The sequence below is a fragment of the Panulirus ornatus genome, chromosome 39 (genome assembly GCF_036320965.1).
Source record: "Panulirus ornatus isolate Po-2019 chromosome 39, ASM3632096v1, whole genome shotgun sequence".
Classification (NCBI taxonomy): domain Eukaryota; kingdom Metazoa; phylum Arthropoda; class Malacostraca; order Decapoda; family Palinuridae; genus Panulirus; species Panulirus ornatus.
In genome coordinates this window covers 11,274,722-11,294,707 of record NC_092262.1, presented here as the reverse complement: position 1 = coordinate 11,294,707, position 19,986 = coordinate 11,274,722, and the positions used below count along the sequence as shown (strand labels likewise).

At 47.6% G+C, this 19,986-nt stretch overlaps 1 protein-coding gene across 1 annotated transcript in view; it reads right to left on the bottom strand.

The window, feature by feature from the left end:
• The window catches only part of LOC139761224 (receptor-type guanylate cyclase gcy-12-like), an 85,460-nt gene that overhangs the window by 15,357 nt on the left and 50,117 nt on the right, over window positions 1–19,986 (bottom strand). The window contains exons 8-16 of the mRNA XM_071685266.1: window positions 17,452–17,536; window positions 14,942–15,097; window positions 12,946–13,098; window positions 12,207–12,370; window positions 10,472–10,583; window positions 7,895–8,107; window positions 5,555–5,731; window positions 3,033–3,153; window positions 53–241 (exon numbers count right to left, since the gene is read on the bottom strand). Of these exons, the coding sequence (XP_071541367.1) occupies window positions 53–241; window positions 3,033–3,153; window positions 5,555–5,731; window positions 7,895–8,107; window positions 10,472–10,583; window positions 12,207–12,370; window positions 12,946–13,098; window positions 14,942–15,097; window positions 17,452–17,536 (1,370 nt within the window). The remainder of the gene's footprint in view (window positions 1–52; window positions 242–3,032; window positions 3,154–5,554; window positions 5,732–7,894; window positions 8,108–10,471; window positions 10,584–12,206; window positions 12,371–12,945; window positions 13,099–14,941; window positions 15,098–17,451; window positions 17,537–19,986) is intronic.

Here is a 19,986-nt window from a genome sequence, read left to right as displayed (position 1 = left end):
GCTGTGTCTGGTCTGGTCTGGGTGTGCTGGTGTGGGTGTGGGTGTGACGTACCCTGGATGGAGAACTTGTTCATAAGGTTGCCCCAGGGTCCCTGGCGCCCCACTACCTCGTACACGATCACGCCGAAGGAGAAGACGTCGCCCTTCTGCGTGCCCCTCGGCTGGGCCCCGACCCCCACCAGCAGGAGCTCGGGTGCTCGCCACAACTTCTTACGTGTCTCCAACACCTGCTCTGGTGAAGCTGTCGGAGGGTTAAACCTAGGGTCACATGGTGTGGGTTAAACCTAGGGTCATATGGTGTGGGTTAAACCTAGGGTCATATGGTGTGGGTTAAACCAGGCTCACATGGTGTGGGGCACAGGAGGGTTAAACCAGGCTCACATGGTGTGGGTTAAACCAGGCTCATATGGTGTGGGTTAAACCAGGGTCATATGGTGTGGGGCAGGAGGGTTAAACCAGGCTCACATGGTGTGGGTTAAACCAGGCTCATATGGTGTGGGTTAAACCTAGGGTCATATGGTGTGGGTTAAACCTAGGGTCATATGGTGTGGGTTAAACCAGGCACACATGGTGTGGGTTAAACCAGGGTCATATGGTGTGGGTTAAACCAGGGTCATATGGTGTGGGTTAAACCAGGGTCACATGGTGTGGGTTAAACCAGGCTCACATGGTGTGGGTTAAACCAGGGTCATATGGTGTGGGGCAGGAGGGTTAAACCAGGGTCACATGGTGTGGGTTAAACCTAGGGTCATATGGTGTGGGTTAAACCAGGCTCACATGGTGTCGGTTAAACCAGGCTCACATGGTGTGGGTTAAACCAGGGTCATATGGTGTGGGGCAGGAGGGTTAAACCAGGGTCACATGGTGTGGGGCTGGAGGGTTAAACCAGGGTCACATGGTGTGGTGGAGGATCGTTAAACCAGGGTCACCTGGTGTGTGTGTGTGGGGGGAGGCAGGAGACCAGAGTCACATAACGTAACACCAGGTGGACTGTGTAAACCTGAGGAAATCTACACAACACAGATATGAGAGTATACTGCCATGGCTATTTTATAGTAATACATCACTAGAAACCACTAGTTATTGTACCTCCCGGTGGCCTGATGATTGTTAGAAGTAATTAAACAATTACGTCCAAAATGTTACAAAAATGGAAGACTATACCAAGTTAATGCAGAGATAACCACTGTCATGTTTACCTCTGGTTAAGACCTCCTGACTCCATTTCCCATAGACCACGGGCCAATGATCAGTCTCTCATAGTCCACACCATACGCAAGTCCACTTTGGAACTGGACTGGCGTAAGCCCGGTGACCAGACTGGCGTAAACCCAGTGACCAGACTGGCGTACGAGCGTGTGACTAGACCATTCAGAGGCTAAATACAAGAAAGCTCTCGGTCAATGAGATCAAAAGGGCGGGAAGGGGGCCAAGATGGCGAGGGTGGAGGAGGTTGGCAATTAGCCATTACTCGTGAATAAATTCTCGCCCATATCTAACATAGAACTTAGAATTAATGCTAGAGTTGTCCCGAGCATTTAGAGTATATCACATAGATATAGATAAGAATAATTTAGATCTCGTGTATTAGGTTAGGTTAATTCTTATGTTAATGGGTGAACTGGCAACTCGGGGAAGATATCTTGAGCCAATCAGGGCCGCGCTTCCAAACAACCTGCCAATCAGGGATGGCCTTACAGAGGGTAACCCGTGTGTACATCATCACTATACATGCTCATTAGGAATCAGTTACTTTGTAATTAACTACGAGGAAGAGCACTGTAATCAGCCAGTAGGGGACTGTAATCAACCTGTAGTGGACTGTAATCAACTGTAGTGGACTGTAATCAACCTGTAGTGGACTGTAATCAGCTTGTAGTGGACTGTAATCAACTTGTAGTTGACTGTAATCAGCTTGTAGTGGACTGTAATCAACTTGTAGTTGACTGTAATCAGCCTGTAGGGGATTGTAATCAACTTACAGCTCTGTAATCACATGAAGAGATGACTGTAATAAGCCAGGAAATAACACTACACACCCTTGAGTACAGTAAGGGGGTCGTGGGGGTAGTGTACTCACCCTTGAGTACAGTAAGGGGGGGTGAGGGGGTACTGTACTCACCCTTGAGTACAGTAAGGGTGGGTGAGGGGGTACTGTACTCACCCTTGAGTACAGTAAGGGGGGGTCAGGGGGGTGTACTCACCATTAAGTACAGTAAGAGGGGGTCAGGGGATAGTGTACTCACCATTGAGTACAGTAAGGGGGGTCAGGGGGTAGTGTACTCACCATTAAGTACAGTAAGAGGGGGTGAGGGGGTACTGTACTCACCATTAAGTACAGTAAGAGGGGGTGAGGGGGTGCTGTACTCACCATTAAGTACAGTAAGAGGGGGTCAGGGGGTAGTGTACTCACCCTTGAGTACAGTAAGGGGGGTCAGGGGGTAGTGTACTCACCATTAAGTACAGTAAGAGGGGGTGAGGGGGAACTGTACTCACCCTTGAGTACAGTAAGGGGGGTCAGGGGGTAGTGTACTCACCATTAAGTACAGTAAGGGGGGTCAGGGGGTAGTGTACTCACCATTAAGTACAGTAAGAGGGGGTCAGGGGGAACTGTACTCACCCTTGAGTACAGTAAGAGGGGGTGAGGGGGTGCTGTACTCATCATTAAGTACAGTCAGGGGGTAGTGTACTCACCCTTGAGTACAGTAAGGGGGGTCAGGGGGTAGTGTACTCACCATTAAGTACAGTAAGGGGGGTCAGGGGGAACTGTACTCACCATTAAGTACAGTAAGGGGGGTCAGGGGGTACCGTACTCACCCTTGAGTACAGTAAGGGGGGGTCAGGGGGTACCGTACTCACCCATGAGTACAGTAAGAGGGGTCAGGGGGTAGTGTACTCACCATTAAGTACAGTAAGAGGGGGTGAGGGGTAACTGTACTCACCCTTGAGTACAGTAAGGGGGGGTGAGGGGGTGCTGTACTCATCATTGAGTACATTAGAGGGTGGTGGGGGAGGGTAGGTAGGTTACTCACCTTTGAACTCATGGAGGCCGAAGTCGGCCACCTGGAGGACCCATCGTGAGTCAATGAGGCAGTTGCTTGAACTCAGGTTACCATGGGAGATAACCTCGCTCTCATGTAGGTATATCATACCCTGGCGGGGGAGAGAACCACTTGTGTCACCTGCTGGGGAGCATACTGGACCTGCTGGGGAGGATACTGGACCTGCTGGGGAGGATACTGGACCTGCTGGGGAGGATACTGGACCTGCTGGGGAGGATACTAGACCTGCTGGGGAGGATACTGGACCTGCTGGGGAGCATACTGGACCTGCTGGGGAGGATACTGGACCTGCTGGGAGGATACTGGACCTGCTGGGGAGGATACTAGACCTGCTGGGGAGGATACTAGACCTGCTGGGGAGGATACTAGACCTGCTGGGGAGGATACTAGACCTGCTGGGGAGGATACTGGACCTGCTGGGGAGGATACTAGACCTGCTGGGGAGGATGCTGGACCTGCTGGGTAGGATACTAGACCTGCTGGGGAGGATACTGGACCTGCTGGGGAGCGTACTGGACCTGCTGGGGAGGATACTGGACCTGCAGGGGAGATCAGGCGGGGTTTGGTTGTCGAGAGCAGTTAGACAAGTTAGGATGGTCATGGAGGCCAGCTAGGCAAGTTAGGATGGTCATGGAGGCCAGCGAGGCAAGTTAGGATGGTCGTGGAGGCCTGTTGGGCAAGTTAGGATAGTCGTGGAGGCCAGCTAGGCAAGTTAGGATGGTCGTAGAGGCCAGCTAGGCAAGTTAGGATGGTCATGGAGGCCAGCTAGGCAAGTTAGGATGGTCATGGAGGCCAGCTAGGCAAGTTAGGATGGTCATGGAGGTCAGCTAGGCAAGTTAGGATGGTCATGGAGGCCAGCTAGGCAAGTTAGGATGGTCATGGAGGCCAGCTAGGCAAGTTAGGATAGTCGTGGAGGCCAGCTAGGCAAGTTAGGATGGTCGTAGAGGCCAGCTAGGCAAGTTAGGATGGTCATGGAGGCCAGCTAGGCAAGTTAGGATGGTCATGGAGGCCAGCTAGGCAAGTTAGGATGGTCGTGGAGGCTAGCTAGGCAAGTTAGGATGGTCGTGGAGGCCAGCTAGGCAAGTTAGGATGGTCGTGGAGGCCAGCTAGGCAAGTTAGGATGGTCATGGAGGCCAGCTAGGCAAGTTAGGATGGTCATGGAGGCCAGGTAGGCAAGGTAGGATGGTCGTGGGCCAGCTGGGCAAGTTAGGATGGTCGTGGAGGCCAGCTAGGCAAGTTAGGATGGTCGTAGAGGTCAGCTAGGCAAGTTAGGATGGTCATGGAGGCCAGCTAGGCAAGTTAGGATGGTCGTGGAGGCCAGCTAGGCAAGTTAGGATGGTAATTTATTATGTGAGAATAACGACTGATAATTCGCAAGACAATTATCGCCGTGATTATAATTATTTATCAGGGGAAAGTTGAGATGTAGGTAATTTGTGATAAATGATTTATATAGATTCCGTATTATTTGTGGGCTTGTAAGAGAGAGAGAGAGAGAGAGAGAGAGAGAGAGAGAGAGAGAGAGAGAGAGAGAGAGAGAGAGAGAGAGCCCGGCACTGCCACCATTAGTCTCGCCTTAGCTTATTCCCTCCCCCGCCCCGCCCTTCCTGCCCCAGGCGAGGTAATCTCCCCAGGGACCGTATTACACCCACTGTGTGCTTACCAGCTCCCCACCTGCCGGGGAGGATGGGGCGGGAGTGGCGCTAGAGGTGAGAGTGGGGGAGGGGAGGGTGGGGAGAAGGGGCTGGAGGTATATATATATATATATATATATATATATATATATATATATATATATATATTCCCTCAAAGGCCCAGTCCTCTGTTCTTAACGCTACCTCGCTAATACGGGAAATGGCGAATAGTATGAAAGAAAAAAAGAAACATATATATATATATATATATATATATATATATATATATATATATATATATATATTATATATATATAAACACGGCATGCATCGCTTAACCTGATATGTTTGAAAAATTCTGATAACATTATTAAGGTCAGGAAAATGACTTGAGAAATATTTAATATCCAGTTGACTTTGGTCGCCACAAATATGCAAATCGTATAACGTAACTTGACTTAAAATGTCTTCAAGATAATCTGACCTGGTTTAATACAGTGTTGATAATATGTGGACCTGACAGCCACTAGGGAGGGCCCCTACCTGGCCCACCTTGATCAGGTCCGCCACTAGGGAGGGCCCCTACCTTGATCAGGTCCGCCACTAGGGAGGGCCCCTACCTTGATCAGGTCCGCCACTAGTGAGGGCCCCTACCTTGATCAGGTCCGCCACTAGGGAGGGCCCCTACCTTGATCAGGTCCGCCGCTAGGGAGGGCCCCTACCTTGATCAGGTCCGCCACTAGGGAGGGCCCCTACCTTGATCAGGTCCGCCACTAGGGAGGGCCCCTACCTTGATCAGGTCCGCCACTAGGGAGGGCCCCTACCTTGATCAGGTCCGCCACTAGGGAGGGCCCCTACCTTGATCAGGTCCGCCACTAGGGAGGCCACAAACATGTCGTCCAGTAAGAGGTCTTCGTTAAGTAGAACGTTCTCGAGGGATCCCCTTGTGCAGTAAGCGGTCAACACGCAGATGTTGCCCGTGTCCACGGAGGCCCCGATGAAGGGCAGCAGGTTCTCGTGGCGGACCTCGCGCATCTGGCAACCAGAAGACAAGATCACGTGACCCCCACTGGGTGAGAGAGAGGGGGGGGGGGTTGACCACTGCGTAAGGGGAGGGGTCTGCTACACCAGTGGGGCTGGGGGGGAAACCCGTGTGTGTCTCCGTGTTGTGGGAATTACCTGTGTATACATATACGTGGAGCTGTACACTGGTGGGTGTATACATATACGTGGAGTTGTACACTGGTGGGTGTATACATATACGGGAAGTTGTACACTGGTGGGTGTATACATATACGGGGAGCTGTACACTGGTGGGTGTATACATATACGTGGAGTTGTACACTGGTGGGTGTATACATATACGGGAAGTTGTACACTGGTGGGTGTATACATATACGTGGAGTTGTACACTGGTGGGTGTATACATATACGGGAAGTTGTACACTGGTGGGTGTATACATATACGGCAAGTTGTGCACTGGTAGGTGTATACATATACGTGGAGTTGTACAGTGGTGGGTGTATACATATACGGGGAGCTGTACACTGGTGGGTGTATACATATACGGGGAGCTGTACACTGGTGGGTGTATACATATACGGGGAGCTGTACACTGATGGGTGTATACATATACGGGGAGCTTTACACTGATGGGTGTATACATATACGGGGAGCTGTACACTGGTGGGTGTATACATATACGGGGAGCTGTACACTGGTGGGTGTATACATATACGGGGAGCTGTACACTGGTGGGTGTATACATATACGGGGAGCTGTACACTGGTGTGTGTATACATATACGGGGACTTGTACACTGGTGTGTGTATACATATACGGGGAGCTGTACACTGGTGGGTGTATACATATACCTGGGCGTTGCCCCGTCTCAACCTTGTGTATGTGTACCGTGTCTCTACCTCCTGTATATGTATACACACACACACACACACACACACACACACACCAGACTGAGCCAGGTGTGTGTGTGTTAAGTTCCAGTTTTCACAGTTATGCAAAACCTTCCACATTAGCATATTAATGACCCCATCTCCATGATTTACATATTGTATTGCATAGTTTATGGAGGACCCAACCATCGTACCCAGGACCCAACCATCGTACCCAGGACCCAACCATCGTACCCAGGACCCAACCATCGTACCCAGGACCCAACCATCGTACCCAGGACCCAACCATCGTACCCAGGACACAACCATCCTACCCAGGACCCAACCATCGTACCCAGGACCCAACCATCGTACCCAGGACCCAACCATCGTACCCAGGACCCAACCATCGTACCCAGGACCCAACCATCGTACCCAGGACCCAACCATCGTACCCAGGACCCAACCATCGTACCCGGGACACAACCATCGTACCCAGGACCCAACCATCGTACCCAGGACCCAACCATCGTACCCAGGACCCAACCATCGTACCCAGGACCCAACCATCGTACCCGGGACACAACCATCGTACCCAGGACCCAACCATCGTACCCAGGACCCAACCATCGTACCCAGGACCCAACCATCGTACCCAGGACCCAACCATCGTACCCAGGACACAACCATCGTACCCAGGACCCAACCATCGTACCCGGGACACAACCATCGTACCCGGGACCCAACCATCGTACCCAGGACCCAACCATCGTACCCAGGACCCAACCATCGTACCCAGGACCCAACCATCGTACCCAGGACCCAACCATCGTACCCAGGACCCAACCATCGTACCCAGGACCCAACCATCGTACCCAGGACCCAACCATCGTACCCAGGGACACAACCATCGTACCCAGGACCCAACCATCGTACCCAAGGACCCAACCATCGTACCCAGGACCCAACCACCGTACCCAGGACCCAACCATCGTACCCAGGACACAACCATCGTACCCAGGACACAACCATCGTACCCAGGACCCAACCATCGTACCCAGGACACAACCATCGTACCCAGGACCCAACCATCGTACCCAGGACCCAACCATCGTACCCAGGACCCAACCATCGTACCCAGGACACAACCATCGTACCCAGGACACAACCATCGTACCCAAGGACCCAACCATCGTACCCAGAACCCAACCATCGTACCCAGAACCCAACCATCGTACCCAGGACCCAACCATCGTACCCAGGGTCTCCCTCCCCACAGTCGTGCACGTAGGGCGTAAGCCTCACCTGCTTCAGTTCCTTCCTAATGCTGCGTGTTAGGTCGACGGATCGCTTCTTAATGGGTTTGATGGCGACCACGTTGCCCTTATAAAGGCCCATCCTGCAGTAGGCCACTCTGGGGGCCTCGCAGGGCGCCTCCCCTCCTCCACCGTTACTGCTGGTGCTGGAGCTGCTGGTGCTGGTGGCGCTGGCGAACAGGGTCTGGCGGTAGACTTGCACCTGGCGTACACCAAGGTGATATTTTGGTTCCTCTAATGATTCCTCGTTAGTAAGGGAGGGGCGTTAATGATTGCTCGTTAGTAAGGGAGGGGCGTTAATGATTCCTCGTTAGTAAGGGAGGGGCGTTAATGATTCCTCGTTAGTAAGGGAGGGGCGTTAATGATTCCTCGTTAGTAAGGGAGGGGCGTTAATGATTCCTCGTTAGTAAGGGAGGGGCGTTAATGATTCCTCGTTAGCAAGGGAGGGGCGTTAATGATTCCTCGTTAGTAAGGGAGGGGTGTTAATGATTCCTCGTTAGTAAGGGAGGGGTGTTAATGATTCCTCGTTAGTAAGGGAGGGGCGTTAATGATTCCTCGTTAGTAAGGGAGGGGCGTTAATGATTCCTCGTTAGTAAGGGAGGGGCGTTAATGATTCCTCGTTAGTAAGGGAGGGGCGTTAATGATTCCTCGTTAGTAAGGGAGGGGTGTTAATGATTCCTCGTTAGTAAGGGAGGGGCGTTAATGATTCCTCGTTAGTAAGGGAGGGGTGTTAATGATTCCTCGTTAGTAAGGGAGGGGCGTTAATGATTCCTCGTTAGTAAGGGAGGGGCGTTAATGATTCCTCGTTAGTAAGGGAGGGGCGTTAATGATTCCTCGTTAGTAAGGGAGGGGCGTTAATGATTCCTCGTTAGTAAGGGAGGGGCGTTAATGATTCCTCGTTAGTAAGGGAGGGGTGTTAATGATTCCTCGTTAGTAAGGGAGGGGCGTTAATGATTCCTCGTTAGTAAGGGAGGGGCGTTAATGATTCCTCGTTAGTAAGGGAGGGGTGTTAATGATTCCTCGTTAGTAAGGGAGGGGCGTTAATGATTCCTCGTTAGTAAGGGAGGGGCGTTAATGATTCCTCGTTAGTAAGGGAGGGGCGTTAATGATTCCTCGTTAGTAAGGGAGGGGTGTTAATGATTCCTCGTTAGTAAGGGAGGGGCGTTAATGATTCCTCGTTAGTAAGGGAGGGGCGTTAATGATTCCTCGTTAGTAAGGGAGGGGTGTTAATGATTCCTCGTTAGTAAGGGAGGGGCGTTAATGATTCCTCGTTAGTAAGGGAGGGGTGTTAATGATTCCTCGTTAGTAAGGGAGGGGCGTTAATGATTCCTCGTTAGTAAGGGAGGGGTGTTAATGATTCCTCGTTAGTAAGGGAGGGGCGTTAATGATTGCTCGTTAGTAAGGGAGGGGCGTTAATGATTCCTCGTTAGTAAGGGAGGGGTGTTAATGATTCCTCGTTAGTAAGGGAGGGGCGTTAATGATTCCTCGTTAGTAAGGGAGGGGCGTTAATGATTCCTCGTTAGTAAGGGAGGGGTGTTAATGATTCCTCGTTAGTAAGGGAGGGGCGTTAATGATTCCTCGTTAGTAAGGGAGGGGCGTTAATGATTGCTCGTTAGTAAGGGAGGGGTGTTAATGATTCCTCGTTAGTAAGGGAGGGGCGTTAATGATTCCTCGTTAGTAAGGGAGGGGCGTTAATGATTCCTCGTTAGTAAGGGAGGGGTGTTAATGATTCCTCGTTAGTAAGGGAGGGGCGTTAATGATTCCTCGTTAGTAAGGGAGGGGTGTTAATGATTCCTCGTTAGTAAGGGAGGGGCGTTAATGATTGCTCGTTAGTAAGGGAGGGGCGTTAATGATTCCTCGTTAGTAAGGGAGGGGCGTTTTGAAGGACAGTATATCCTATACGGTTTTATACTCACGTTTTATATGTATTGAGGAAGCTTTATGTGGCATATATCCACGGTAACTGTATATATCATGACCAAGACTTTATATATGTATAGAGGAAGCTTTATGTGTCATATATCCACGGTAACTGTATATATCATGACCAAGACTTTATATATGTATAGAGGAAGCTTTATGTGTCATATATCCACGGTAACTGTATATATCATGACCAGCAGATGACCTGGTGGTGGGTGACCTTACCAGATGACCTGGTGGTGGGTGACCTTACCAGATGACCTGGTGTTGGGTGACCTTACCAGATGACCTGGTGGTGGGTGACCTTACCCCCAGATGACCTGGTGGTGGGTGACCTTACCCCCAGATGACCTGGTGGTGGGTGGTGACCTTACCCCCAGATGACCTGGTGGTGGGTGACCTTACCCCCAGATGACCTGGTGGTGGGTAGTGACCTTACCCCCAGATGACCTGGTGGTGGGTGGTGACCTTACCCCCAGATGACCTGGTGGTGGGTGGTGACCTTACCCCCAGATGACCTGGTGGTGGGTGGTGACCTTACCCCCAGATGACCTGGTGGTGGGTGGTGACCTTACCCCCAGATGACCTGGTGGTGGGTGGTGACCTTATCCCCAGATGACCTGGTGGTGGGTGGTGACCTTACCGTACTACTGGTGTTGGTAGAGGCGGGGATCTCGTGTGTAGTGATGACCTTCAGGTCTTTCAGGTCAATCTTCCACAGGAGACACGCCAGCTTATGTTCGTACCGGTAGTGCCTGCATGATCAAAACACACATGTACACACGTTGTACACATACATGTACACTATGTACACTACCAGTATGTGCTCTGTGCATGATCAAAACACACATGTACACACGTTGTACACATACATGTACACTATGTACACTACCAGTATGTGCTCTGTGCATGATCAACACACACATGTACACACGTTGTACACATACATGTACACTATGTACACTACCAGTATGTGCTCTGTGCATGATCAACACACACATGTACACACGTTGTACACATACATGTACACTATGTACACTACCAGTATGTGCTCTGTGCATGATCAACACACACATGTACACACGTTGTACACATACATGTACACTATGTACACTACCAGTATGTGCTCTGTGCATGATCAACACACACATGTACACACGTTGTACACATACATGTACACTATGTACACTACCAGTATGTGCTCTGTGCATGATCAACACACACATGTACACACGTTGTACACATACATGTACACTATGTACACTACCAGTATGTGCTCTGTGCATGATCAACACACACATGTACACACGTTGTACACATACATGTACACTATGTACACTACCAGTATGTGCTCTGTGCATGATCAACACACACATGTACACACCATGTACACATACACGTACACTATGTACACTACCAGTATGTACACTTCATGATCGACACATGTACACTCTATGTACACATACACGTACACTATGTACACTACCAGTATGTACACTATCAGTACCAAACGTAAATATAGTAGAAAAGCAATATATTGTATCATTTGATTAATGAATAGATGAATAATTGAATAAACAATCATATATATATCTGTCATGCAATAATGCACCGAAACCACAGCTCCCTTTCCACATCCAGGCCCCACAAAGCTTTCCATGGTTTACCCCAGACACTTCACATGCCCTGGTTCACTCCAGTGACAGTACGTCGACCCCGGTATACCACATCGTTCCAATTCACTCGATTCCTTGCTCGCCTTACAGCCTCCTGCATGTTCAGGCCCCGATCACTCAAAATCTTTTTCACTCCATCTTTCCACCTCCAATTTGGTCTCCCACTTCTCCTCGTTCCCTCCACCGCCGACACATATATCCTCTTGGTCAATCTTTCCTCACTCATTCTCTCCATGTGCCCAAACCATTTCAAAACACCCTCTTCTGCTCTCTCAACCACGCTCTTTTTATTTCCACACATCTCTCTTACCCTTACGTTACGTACTCGATCAAACCACCTCACACCACACATTGTCCTCAAACATCTCCTTTCCAGCACATCCATCCTCCTGCGCACAACTCTATCCATATCCCACGCCTCGCAACCATACAACATTGTTGGAACCACTATTCCTTCAAACATACCCATTTTTGCTTTCCGAGATAATGTTCTCGCCGTCCATACACGCGTCTATACATACATATACATAAGGACATATACATATATATACACCCGTACGTATTCATAATTGCTAGCTTTCATCCATTCCCGGCGCTACCCCGCCCCCACAGGAAACAGCATCGCTACACAGACTCTCTCTCTCTCTCTCTCTCTCTCTCTCTCTCTCTCTCTCTCTCTCTCTCTCTCTCTCTCTCTCTCACCTGAACAGGAAGAGGGCTGCCAGGACGAGGGCCAAGGAGACCACCATACCCACGGCCACGGAGTGCCAGTCGTAATCACATTTCTCCGAGGCGAAGCCGCAGGGTGGTTCGTCCCGGGGGGCTGACCCCCCCAGCCAGTGGATGCTCTCGTTCAGCACCAGACTCTGGGGGCGGGGGTCAGGTCAGGTCAGGTCACAGGTCGTTCGAGAAAGATAGGTCACTTGGTGCTGTTATCGAGCGTAGAGGTCAAGGCCTTAATGATTGGCCAGGATATATTGACCCTTGTGGCCATCTGACTCCTGGTGTGTGTGTGTGTGTGTGTGTGTGTGTGTGTGTGTGTGTGTGTGTGTGATAAGCCAGTAACATCAGTGGAATTATGAAACGTGTGAGAGCATTAATTAATTTTTCCTCATCATATATAATTACTTCCATCCTTCAAGTGACGAATTTGATGAATGAATATTGAATATAACGAGAATATATATATATATATATATATATATATATATATATATATATATATATATATATATATATATATATATATATATATATATATATATATATATTGGAAAGGATCACAGTTGAGCGCGTGATCAAGTATATTCCTATGAGTCCACGAGGAACACGATACGTTCCTTAGTGCACTTTCGTGTATTGATGTGATTATTACACGAAAGTACACTTGGGAACCTACCGTGTTCCATTTCCCCCTTTGGACTCATATGGCCATACTCACCGGCAGGTTGTCCATGTCGTTTTTGTTGGCCATTTTGTCGTGGAAGACGAACTGGCCCACCCTGTGCCAGCCCATGGCCTGGCCCTGGCCAAGCTTTCGTATGGCCAACAGAGAGAAGGATCCTTCAGCGTCTCCGTTCTCGTCCATGTACAGCTGAATGAAGGCGTGCGGAGGGGTGCAATAAGGTTAATAATGACTTATGATAATGATAATGGTAATTATTGTATTATTAGTAATGATGATAATGATATCTTGCTTCTTTCGCTCATCGCCGTTTCCTGCGTTTGGGAGATAAGCGCCAAGAACAGACTGAAAAAGACCACATTCGTTCACACTCAGTCTCTAGCTGTCATGTAATAATGCACCGAAACCACAGCTCCCTATCCACATCCAGGCCCCACAGAACTTTCCATGGTTTACCCCAGACGCTTCACATGTCCTGATTCAATCCATTGACAGCACGTCGACCCCGGTATACCACATCGTTCCATTTCACTCTATTCTTTGCACGCCTTTCACCCTTCTGCATATTCAGGCCCCGATCACTCAAAATCTTTTTCACTCCATCTTTCCACCTCCAATTTGGTCTCCCACTTCTCCTCGTTCCCTCCACCTCTGACACATATATCCTCTTGGTCAATCTTTCCTCACTCATTCTCTCCATGTGACCAAACCATTTCAAAACACCCTCTTCTGCTCTCTCAACCACACTCTTTTTATTTCCACACATCTCTCTTACCCTTACATTACTCTCTCGTCTTTCGTAGTTCCCGTAGCTTCGAGGTTCAGCGCTACAATCAGTAGCAGGGGAAGGATGGACCTTTTGGTTACATTTCTTCGACAGGGTTGTATACCCCAACCATACCACCTCGCCACAAGTGACTTTTCACTCCCGGCATAACCGCGAGCGGGTGGAGTCCGGTAGCATCTGGTTGGTGTAGGTACGATAATTTAGCCATATTGTACGATAGTCAACACCATGATGCATGATAATGAACGTGTGTGCTGTAATATGGCGCCCCAGTGTTCGATAACTAACGGATAACCAATTTATCGAAGCTATTACGTGCCAATTTCCCCCAACCCAATTACGCACTATTGATCTCTACGGTTAGGTATGGTCCACTCAAACCCACATTTATATTTTTCACCTCGCTTAGGATAACTGAGACTAAATTTGTACCGATAATTTAGTTACCTCACACACACACACACACACACACACACACACGCACACACACACACACACACACACACACACACACACACACACTCACACAAACCTGGTATATATGATAAAGAAAACAGAAATGAGAAAGAAAATGAGTGACACGAGCCATCCTGGGGGGCCATAATTTCATTTCATAGATTGTATTAATCATCTTCTCCTTTTCATCCTTGTTTCTCGCTTACTCTCCCAACCTCTCCCTTACTCTCCCAACCTCTCCCTTACTCTCCCAACCTCTCCCTTACTCTCCCAACCTCTCCCTTACTCTCCCAACCTCTCCCTTACTCTCCCAACCTCTCCCTTACTCTTCCAACCTCTTCCTTACTCTCCCAACCTCTCCCCTACTCTCCCAAACTCTCCCTTACTCTCCCAACCTCTCCCTTACTCTCCCAACCTCTCCCTTACTCTCCCAACCTCTCCCTTACTCTCCCAACCTCTCCCTTACTCTCCCAACCCCTCCCTTACTCTCCCAACCCCTCCCCTACTCTCCCAACCTCTCCCTTACTCTCCCAACCTCTCCCTTACTCTCCCAACCTCTCCCTTACTCTCCCAACCTCTCCCTTACTCTCCCAACCCCTCCCTTACTCTCCCAACTCCTCCCCTACTCTCCCAACCTCTCCCTTACTCTCCCAACCTCTCCCTTACTCTCCCAACCTCTCCCTTACTCTCCCAACCTCTCCCTTACTCTCCCAACCTCTTCCTTACTCTCCCAACCTCTCCCTTACTTGTTTGTCCCTCCCTGACTCTCCCCTAACTCCTCTCTCTTACCTTAAACCCCTGGATGGAAGGGAAGACCCTGTTCTTGATGAGGGAGATAATATGTGTCCCGTTGGCCGGGTCGGCCGTGGGGTCGGCCAGCGTCTCGTTGAGCGCCTGCGCGTAGATCATCACTGCGTCGTAGAGGTGCGCAGCGAAGGTGGGCACCTGCCGGTGACGTCATGCGGGTCGGTTACTGTACGTGCATCTCGGACAGTGGTCAGGTGAATGTCGTGTACGTCCGGATAAATCCGCTTCTTATGCGTGGCCGGTAAAGGAGAAGTGTTTGTTATCCGGACAGTACATCAATTGTTCACTTCAAGCCATAGTAACCCCAGCCTCAGTCTGTGAAAACAGTACTTAAACGCGCGGGTCAAACGATTTTAAACGCGCGGGTCAAAGGATTTTAAACGCGCGGGTCAAAGGATTTTAAACCTTTGGGTCAAAGTATTTTAAACGTGCGGGTCAAAGTATTTGAAACCTTCGGGTCAAAGTATTTTAAATCTTTGGGTCAAAGTATTTTAAACCTTTGGGTCAAAGGATTTTAAACCTTCGAGTCATAGTCTTTTAAACCGGGCCAGAGTATTTAAAACCTTTGGGTCAAAGTATTTTAAACCTTCGGGTCAAAGTATTTTAAACCTTCGGGTCAAAGTATTTTAAACCTTCGGGTCAAAGTATTTAAAACCTTCGGGTCAAAGTATTTTAAACCTTCGAGTCATAGTCTTTTAAACCGGGCCAGAGTATTTTAAACCTTCGGGTCAAAGTATTTTAAACCTTCGGGTCAAAGTATTTTTAAGGTGCGGGTCAAAGTTGGAGTAAATGAAGGTCGTTCAACGTGGTTTGGTAGCGAGGCAAGCGCTGGTCGCCAAGTTGGTGAAGGACGGAGGCAAGTGATTGGCTAATTTGGGTAGTTCAGGAGGCGTTGTTTCGGTCGTTAACGAAGCCTGGGTCTGGCTGGAACAGCCTTGACCCCCCCCCCCCCCCCCCCCCCCCCCACAGTCTCCTGTTCCTTCTTTCTCTTCTTCTTCTTCTTCTTCTTCTTCTTCTTCTTGTTCTTGTTCTTCTTCTCTTCTTCTTCTTCTTCTTCTTCTTCTTCTTCTTCTTCTTCTTCTTCTTCTCTTCTTTCTCTTCTTCTTGTTCTTCTTTTCTTTGTCCTCTTTTCTTCTTCTTCTTCTTCTTCTTCTTCTTCTTCTTCTTCTTGTTCTTGTTCTTCTTCTCTTCTTCTTCTTCTTCTTCTTCTTCTTCTTCTTCTTCTTCTTCTTCTCTTCTTTCTCTTCTTCTTGTTCTTCTTTTCTTTGTCCTCTTTTCTTCTTCTTCTTCTTCTTCTTCTTCTTCTTCTTCTTCTTCTTCTTCTTCTTCTTCTTCTCTTCTTCTTTCTCTTCTTCTTCTTCTTCTTCTCTTCTTCTTCTTCTTCTCTTCTTTCTCTTCTTCTTGTTCTTCTTTTCTTTGTCCTCTTTTCTTCTTCTTCTTCTTCTTCTTCTTCTTCTTCTTCTTCTTCTTCTTCTTCTCTTCTTTCTCTTCTTCTTGTTCTTCTTTTCTTTGTCCTCTTTTCTTCTTCTTCTTCTTCTTCTTCTTCTTCTTCTTCTTCTTCTTCTTCTTCTTAGCCATCAATGTTATTATTATTATTATTATTATTATTATTATTATTATTATTATTATTTTGATAATGTTATCAGTTGGCCTTTTATAACTTCAGGATCTGTTAGACCCATTTTCAAACGTATGTATGGAGTTATTTTCCACCGCCATTGTAGATAAATTACATTCTATGTCCTTTTCATTATTAAATTTCCCAGGATTGTTACCGGACCTGAACACAATAGTTAAGATGGGGGGAGGCGTCTATCTCCCTCACCTGTGGCATTATTAAATGAAAATGAAGATTTCTTTCTATAGAGCAGAGTTCTTATGCCTTCCCTGTGGGACATAGAATTCTCTTCACCTTCTCACTGCCTCTGTACACTGCTCACAAATTTACTAATTCATCTCAAAGTTTTTACATTTATTAGGAGTTTTTATTTGATATTTTTTTAGGGGGGCCAGTGTGAATTTATACCGGAGTTTGCCGTCTCATGTTTTTTTTTTTGCTGGTGATCCTTTCATATCCACAAGGAAATGAAACACGATAAGTTGTGCCAAGTGCAGTTTCGTGTCATAATCACATCATCAGGGGAGACACAAGAACAGTCGCTTGATATACAACGTCTCTTCGTTGTATATCAATTCACTTATATTTCTCTCTTGTGTCTCTCCAGATGATGTGATTATGACACGAAACTGCACTTGGCACAACTTATCGTCTTTCATTTCCCCAAAGAAATACGATAGTAGTCTATGATAATTTAATAGACATCATTGCAGTATATACCAATATAAGAGAGTATGATAGCAGTATAGATGAACATCATACGATATAGCAGCATATGATAGCAATATAGATCAGAGAGAGAGAGAGAGAGAGAGAGAGAGAGAGAGAGAGAGAGAGAGAGAGAGAGAGAGAGAGAGAGACCAGCAATACTCACCTCTATGTACCTGAAGAGCTTGGGGTTGTAAGGCACGCAGAAGGGGTGCTTCTTAATGTGGTTTAGCACTTTCTTCTCGAACTCCCTGCCGGAAGCCAGATGGGTCAACAACACATTAAAGAACACGTGGTACAATGACCCTTAATGTTATAAAGTCATTGGGTGAATAGAGCGTGATCAGGGTTTACCTCCGGGCGTCTAGGGTTCGAACCCAGACCTTCCGTTGGGCAGGCCGGAACTCTAACCATTGGATATACAACCGACAGTCTATCTACCCTACTAGTTTATATATATATATATATATATATATATATATATATATATATATATATATATATATATATATATATATATATACACACACACACATGTGTGTGTGTGTGTGTGTGTGTGTGTGTGTGTGTGTGTGTGTATGTATGAGTGGATGATGGGCCGGTCTTTGTCTGTTTGCTGGCGCTACCTCGCGGACGCGGGAAACGGCGATCAAGTATCAATAGACAGATAGATCATTGAAATATGTGACATATACCGTGAGGGTTAACAGCTTGCTCACGGCCTATCATGTGGGCAGACGTCTTTCAGAACGCGAGATTCAAAAGTTTTCCAGCCTTCCAGGAGGGCGCGTCCAGCACTTCCAGCCACTTCCTCTTTTTTTTACCCCGAGCCTGGAAAGTGGTGCTCTCCTCTCTCCATTAGACTCAACTCCAGTCGAAAGTTCTCCATTTTTAGCTTTTCTTTAGGATGGGTTATATACTTTATTTTTTTTTACCCCCTGAATGGCGGCAAGGCCTTGTCCGTGAGGGACACCACCACCACCCTTGATCTCTCCCAGCGAAACCTCTTGGGCTTCCAGGCTTCTGGGCGCCTTCCAGTCCAGGGCTTGGCCTGGGTTCCATGATGGATGACTGCTGACCTCTGGAACATGACTGTTGACCTCTGGAACATGACTGTTGACCTCTGGAACATGACTGTTCACCTCTGACTGGAATGACCTTCAACCTGTAATGACTTAAGTTTTGCCATTTCCCGCGTTAGCGAGGTAGCGTTAAGAACTGTGCACCAAGCCTTCGAGGGAATATCCTCACTTGGCCCCCTTCTCTGTTCCTTCTTTTGGAAAAAAAAAAACGAGAGGGGAGGATTTCCAGCCCCCGCTCCCTCCCCTTTTAGTCGCCTTTTACGACACGCAGGGAATACGTGGGAAGTATTCTTTCTCCCCTATCCCCAGGGTTGTGACTTATACTTGGGGTTGTGACTTACTTATACTTAGGGTTGTGACTTACTTATACTTGGGGTTGTGACTTACTTATACTTGGGGTTGTGACTTACTTATACTTGGGGTTGTGACTTACTTATACTTGGGGTTGTGACTTACTTATACTTGGGGTTGTGACTTACTTATACTTGGGGTTGTGACTTACTTGGGGTTGTGACTTACTTATACTTAGGGTTGTGACTTACTTATACTTGGGGTTGTGACTTACTTATACTTAGGGTTGTGACTTACTTATACTTGGGGTTGTGACTTACTTATACTTGGAGTTGTGACTTATCTATACTTGGGGTTGTGACTTACTTATAGTTGGGGTTGTGACTTACGTATAGTTGGGGTTGTGACTTACTTATACTTGGGGTTGTGACTTACTTATACTTGGGGTTGTGACTTACTTATACTTGGAGTTGTGACTTATCTATACTTGGGGTTGTGACTTACTTATAGTTGGGGTTGTGACTTACTTATACTTAGGGTTGTGACTTACTTATACTTGGGGTTGTGACTTACTTATAGTTGGGGTTGTGACTTACTTATACTTGGGGTTGTGACTTACTTGGGGTTGTGACTTACTTATACTTAGGGTTGTGACTTACTTATACTTGGGGTTGTGACTTACTTATACTTGGAGTTGTGACTTATCTATACTTGGGGTTGTGACTTACGTATAGTTGGGGTTGTGACTTACTTATACTTGGGGTTGTGACTTACTTATACTTGGGGTTGTGACTTACTTATACTTGGAGTTGTGACTTATCTATACTTGGGGTTGTGACTTACTTATAGTTGGGGTTGTGACTTATACTTGGGGTTGTGACTTACTTATACTTGGGGTTGTGACTTACTTATACTTGGGGTTGTGACTTACTTGTACTTGGGGTTGTGACTTACTTATACTTGGGGTTGTGACTTACTTATACTTGGGGTTGTGACTTACTTATACTTGGGGTTGTGACTTACTTATACTTGGGGTTGTGACTTACTTATACTTGGGGTTGTGACTTACTTATACTTGGGGTTGTGACTTATACTTAGGGTTGTGACTTACTTATACTTGGGGTTGTGACTTACTTATACTTGGGGTTGTGACTTACTTATACTTGGGGTTGTGACTTACTTATACTTGGGGTTGTGACTTACTTATACTTAGGGTTGTGACTTACTTATACTTGGGGTTGTGACTTACTTATACTTGGGGTTGTGACTTACTTGGGGTTGTGACTTACTTATACTTAGGGTTGTGACTTACTTATACTTGGGGTTGT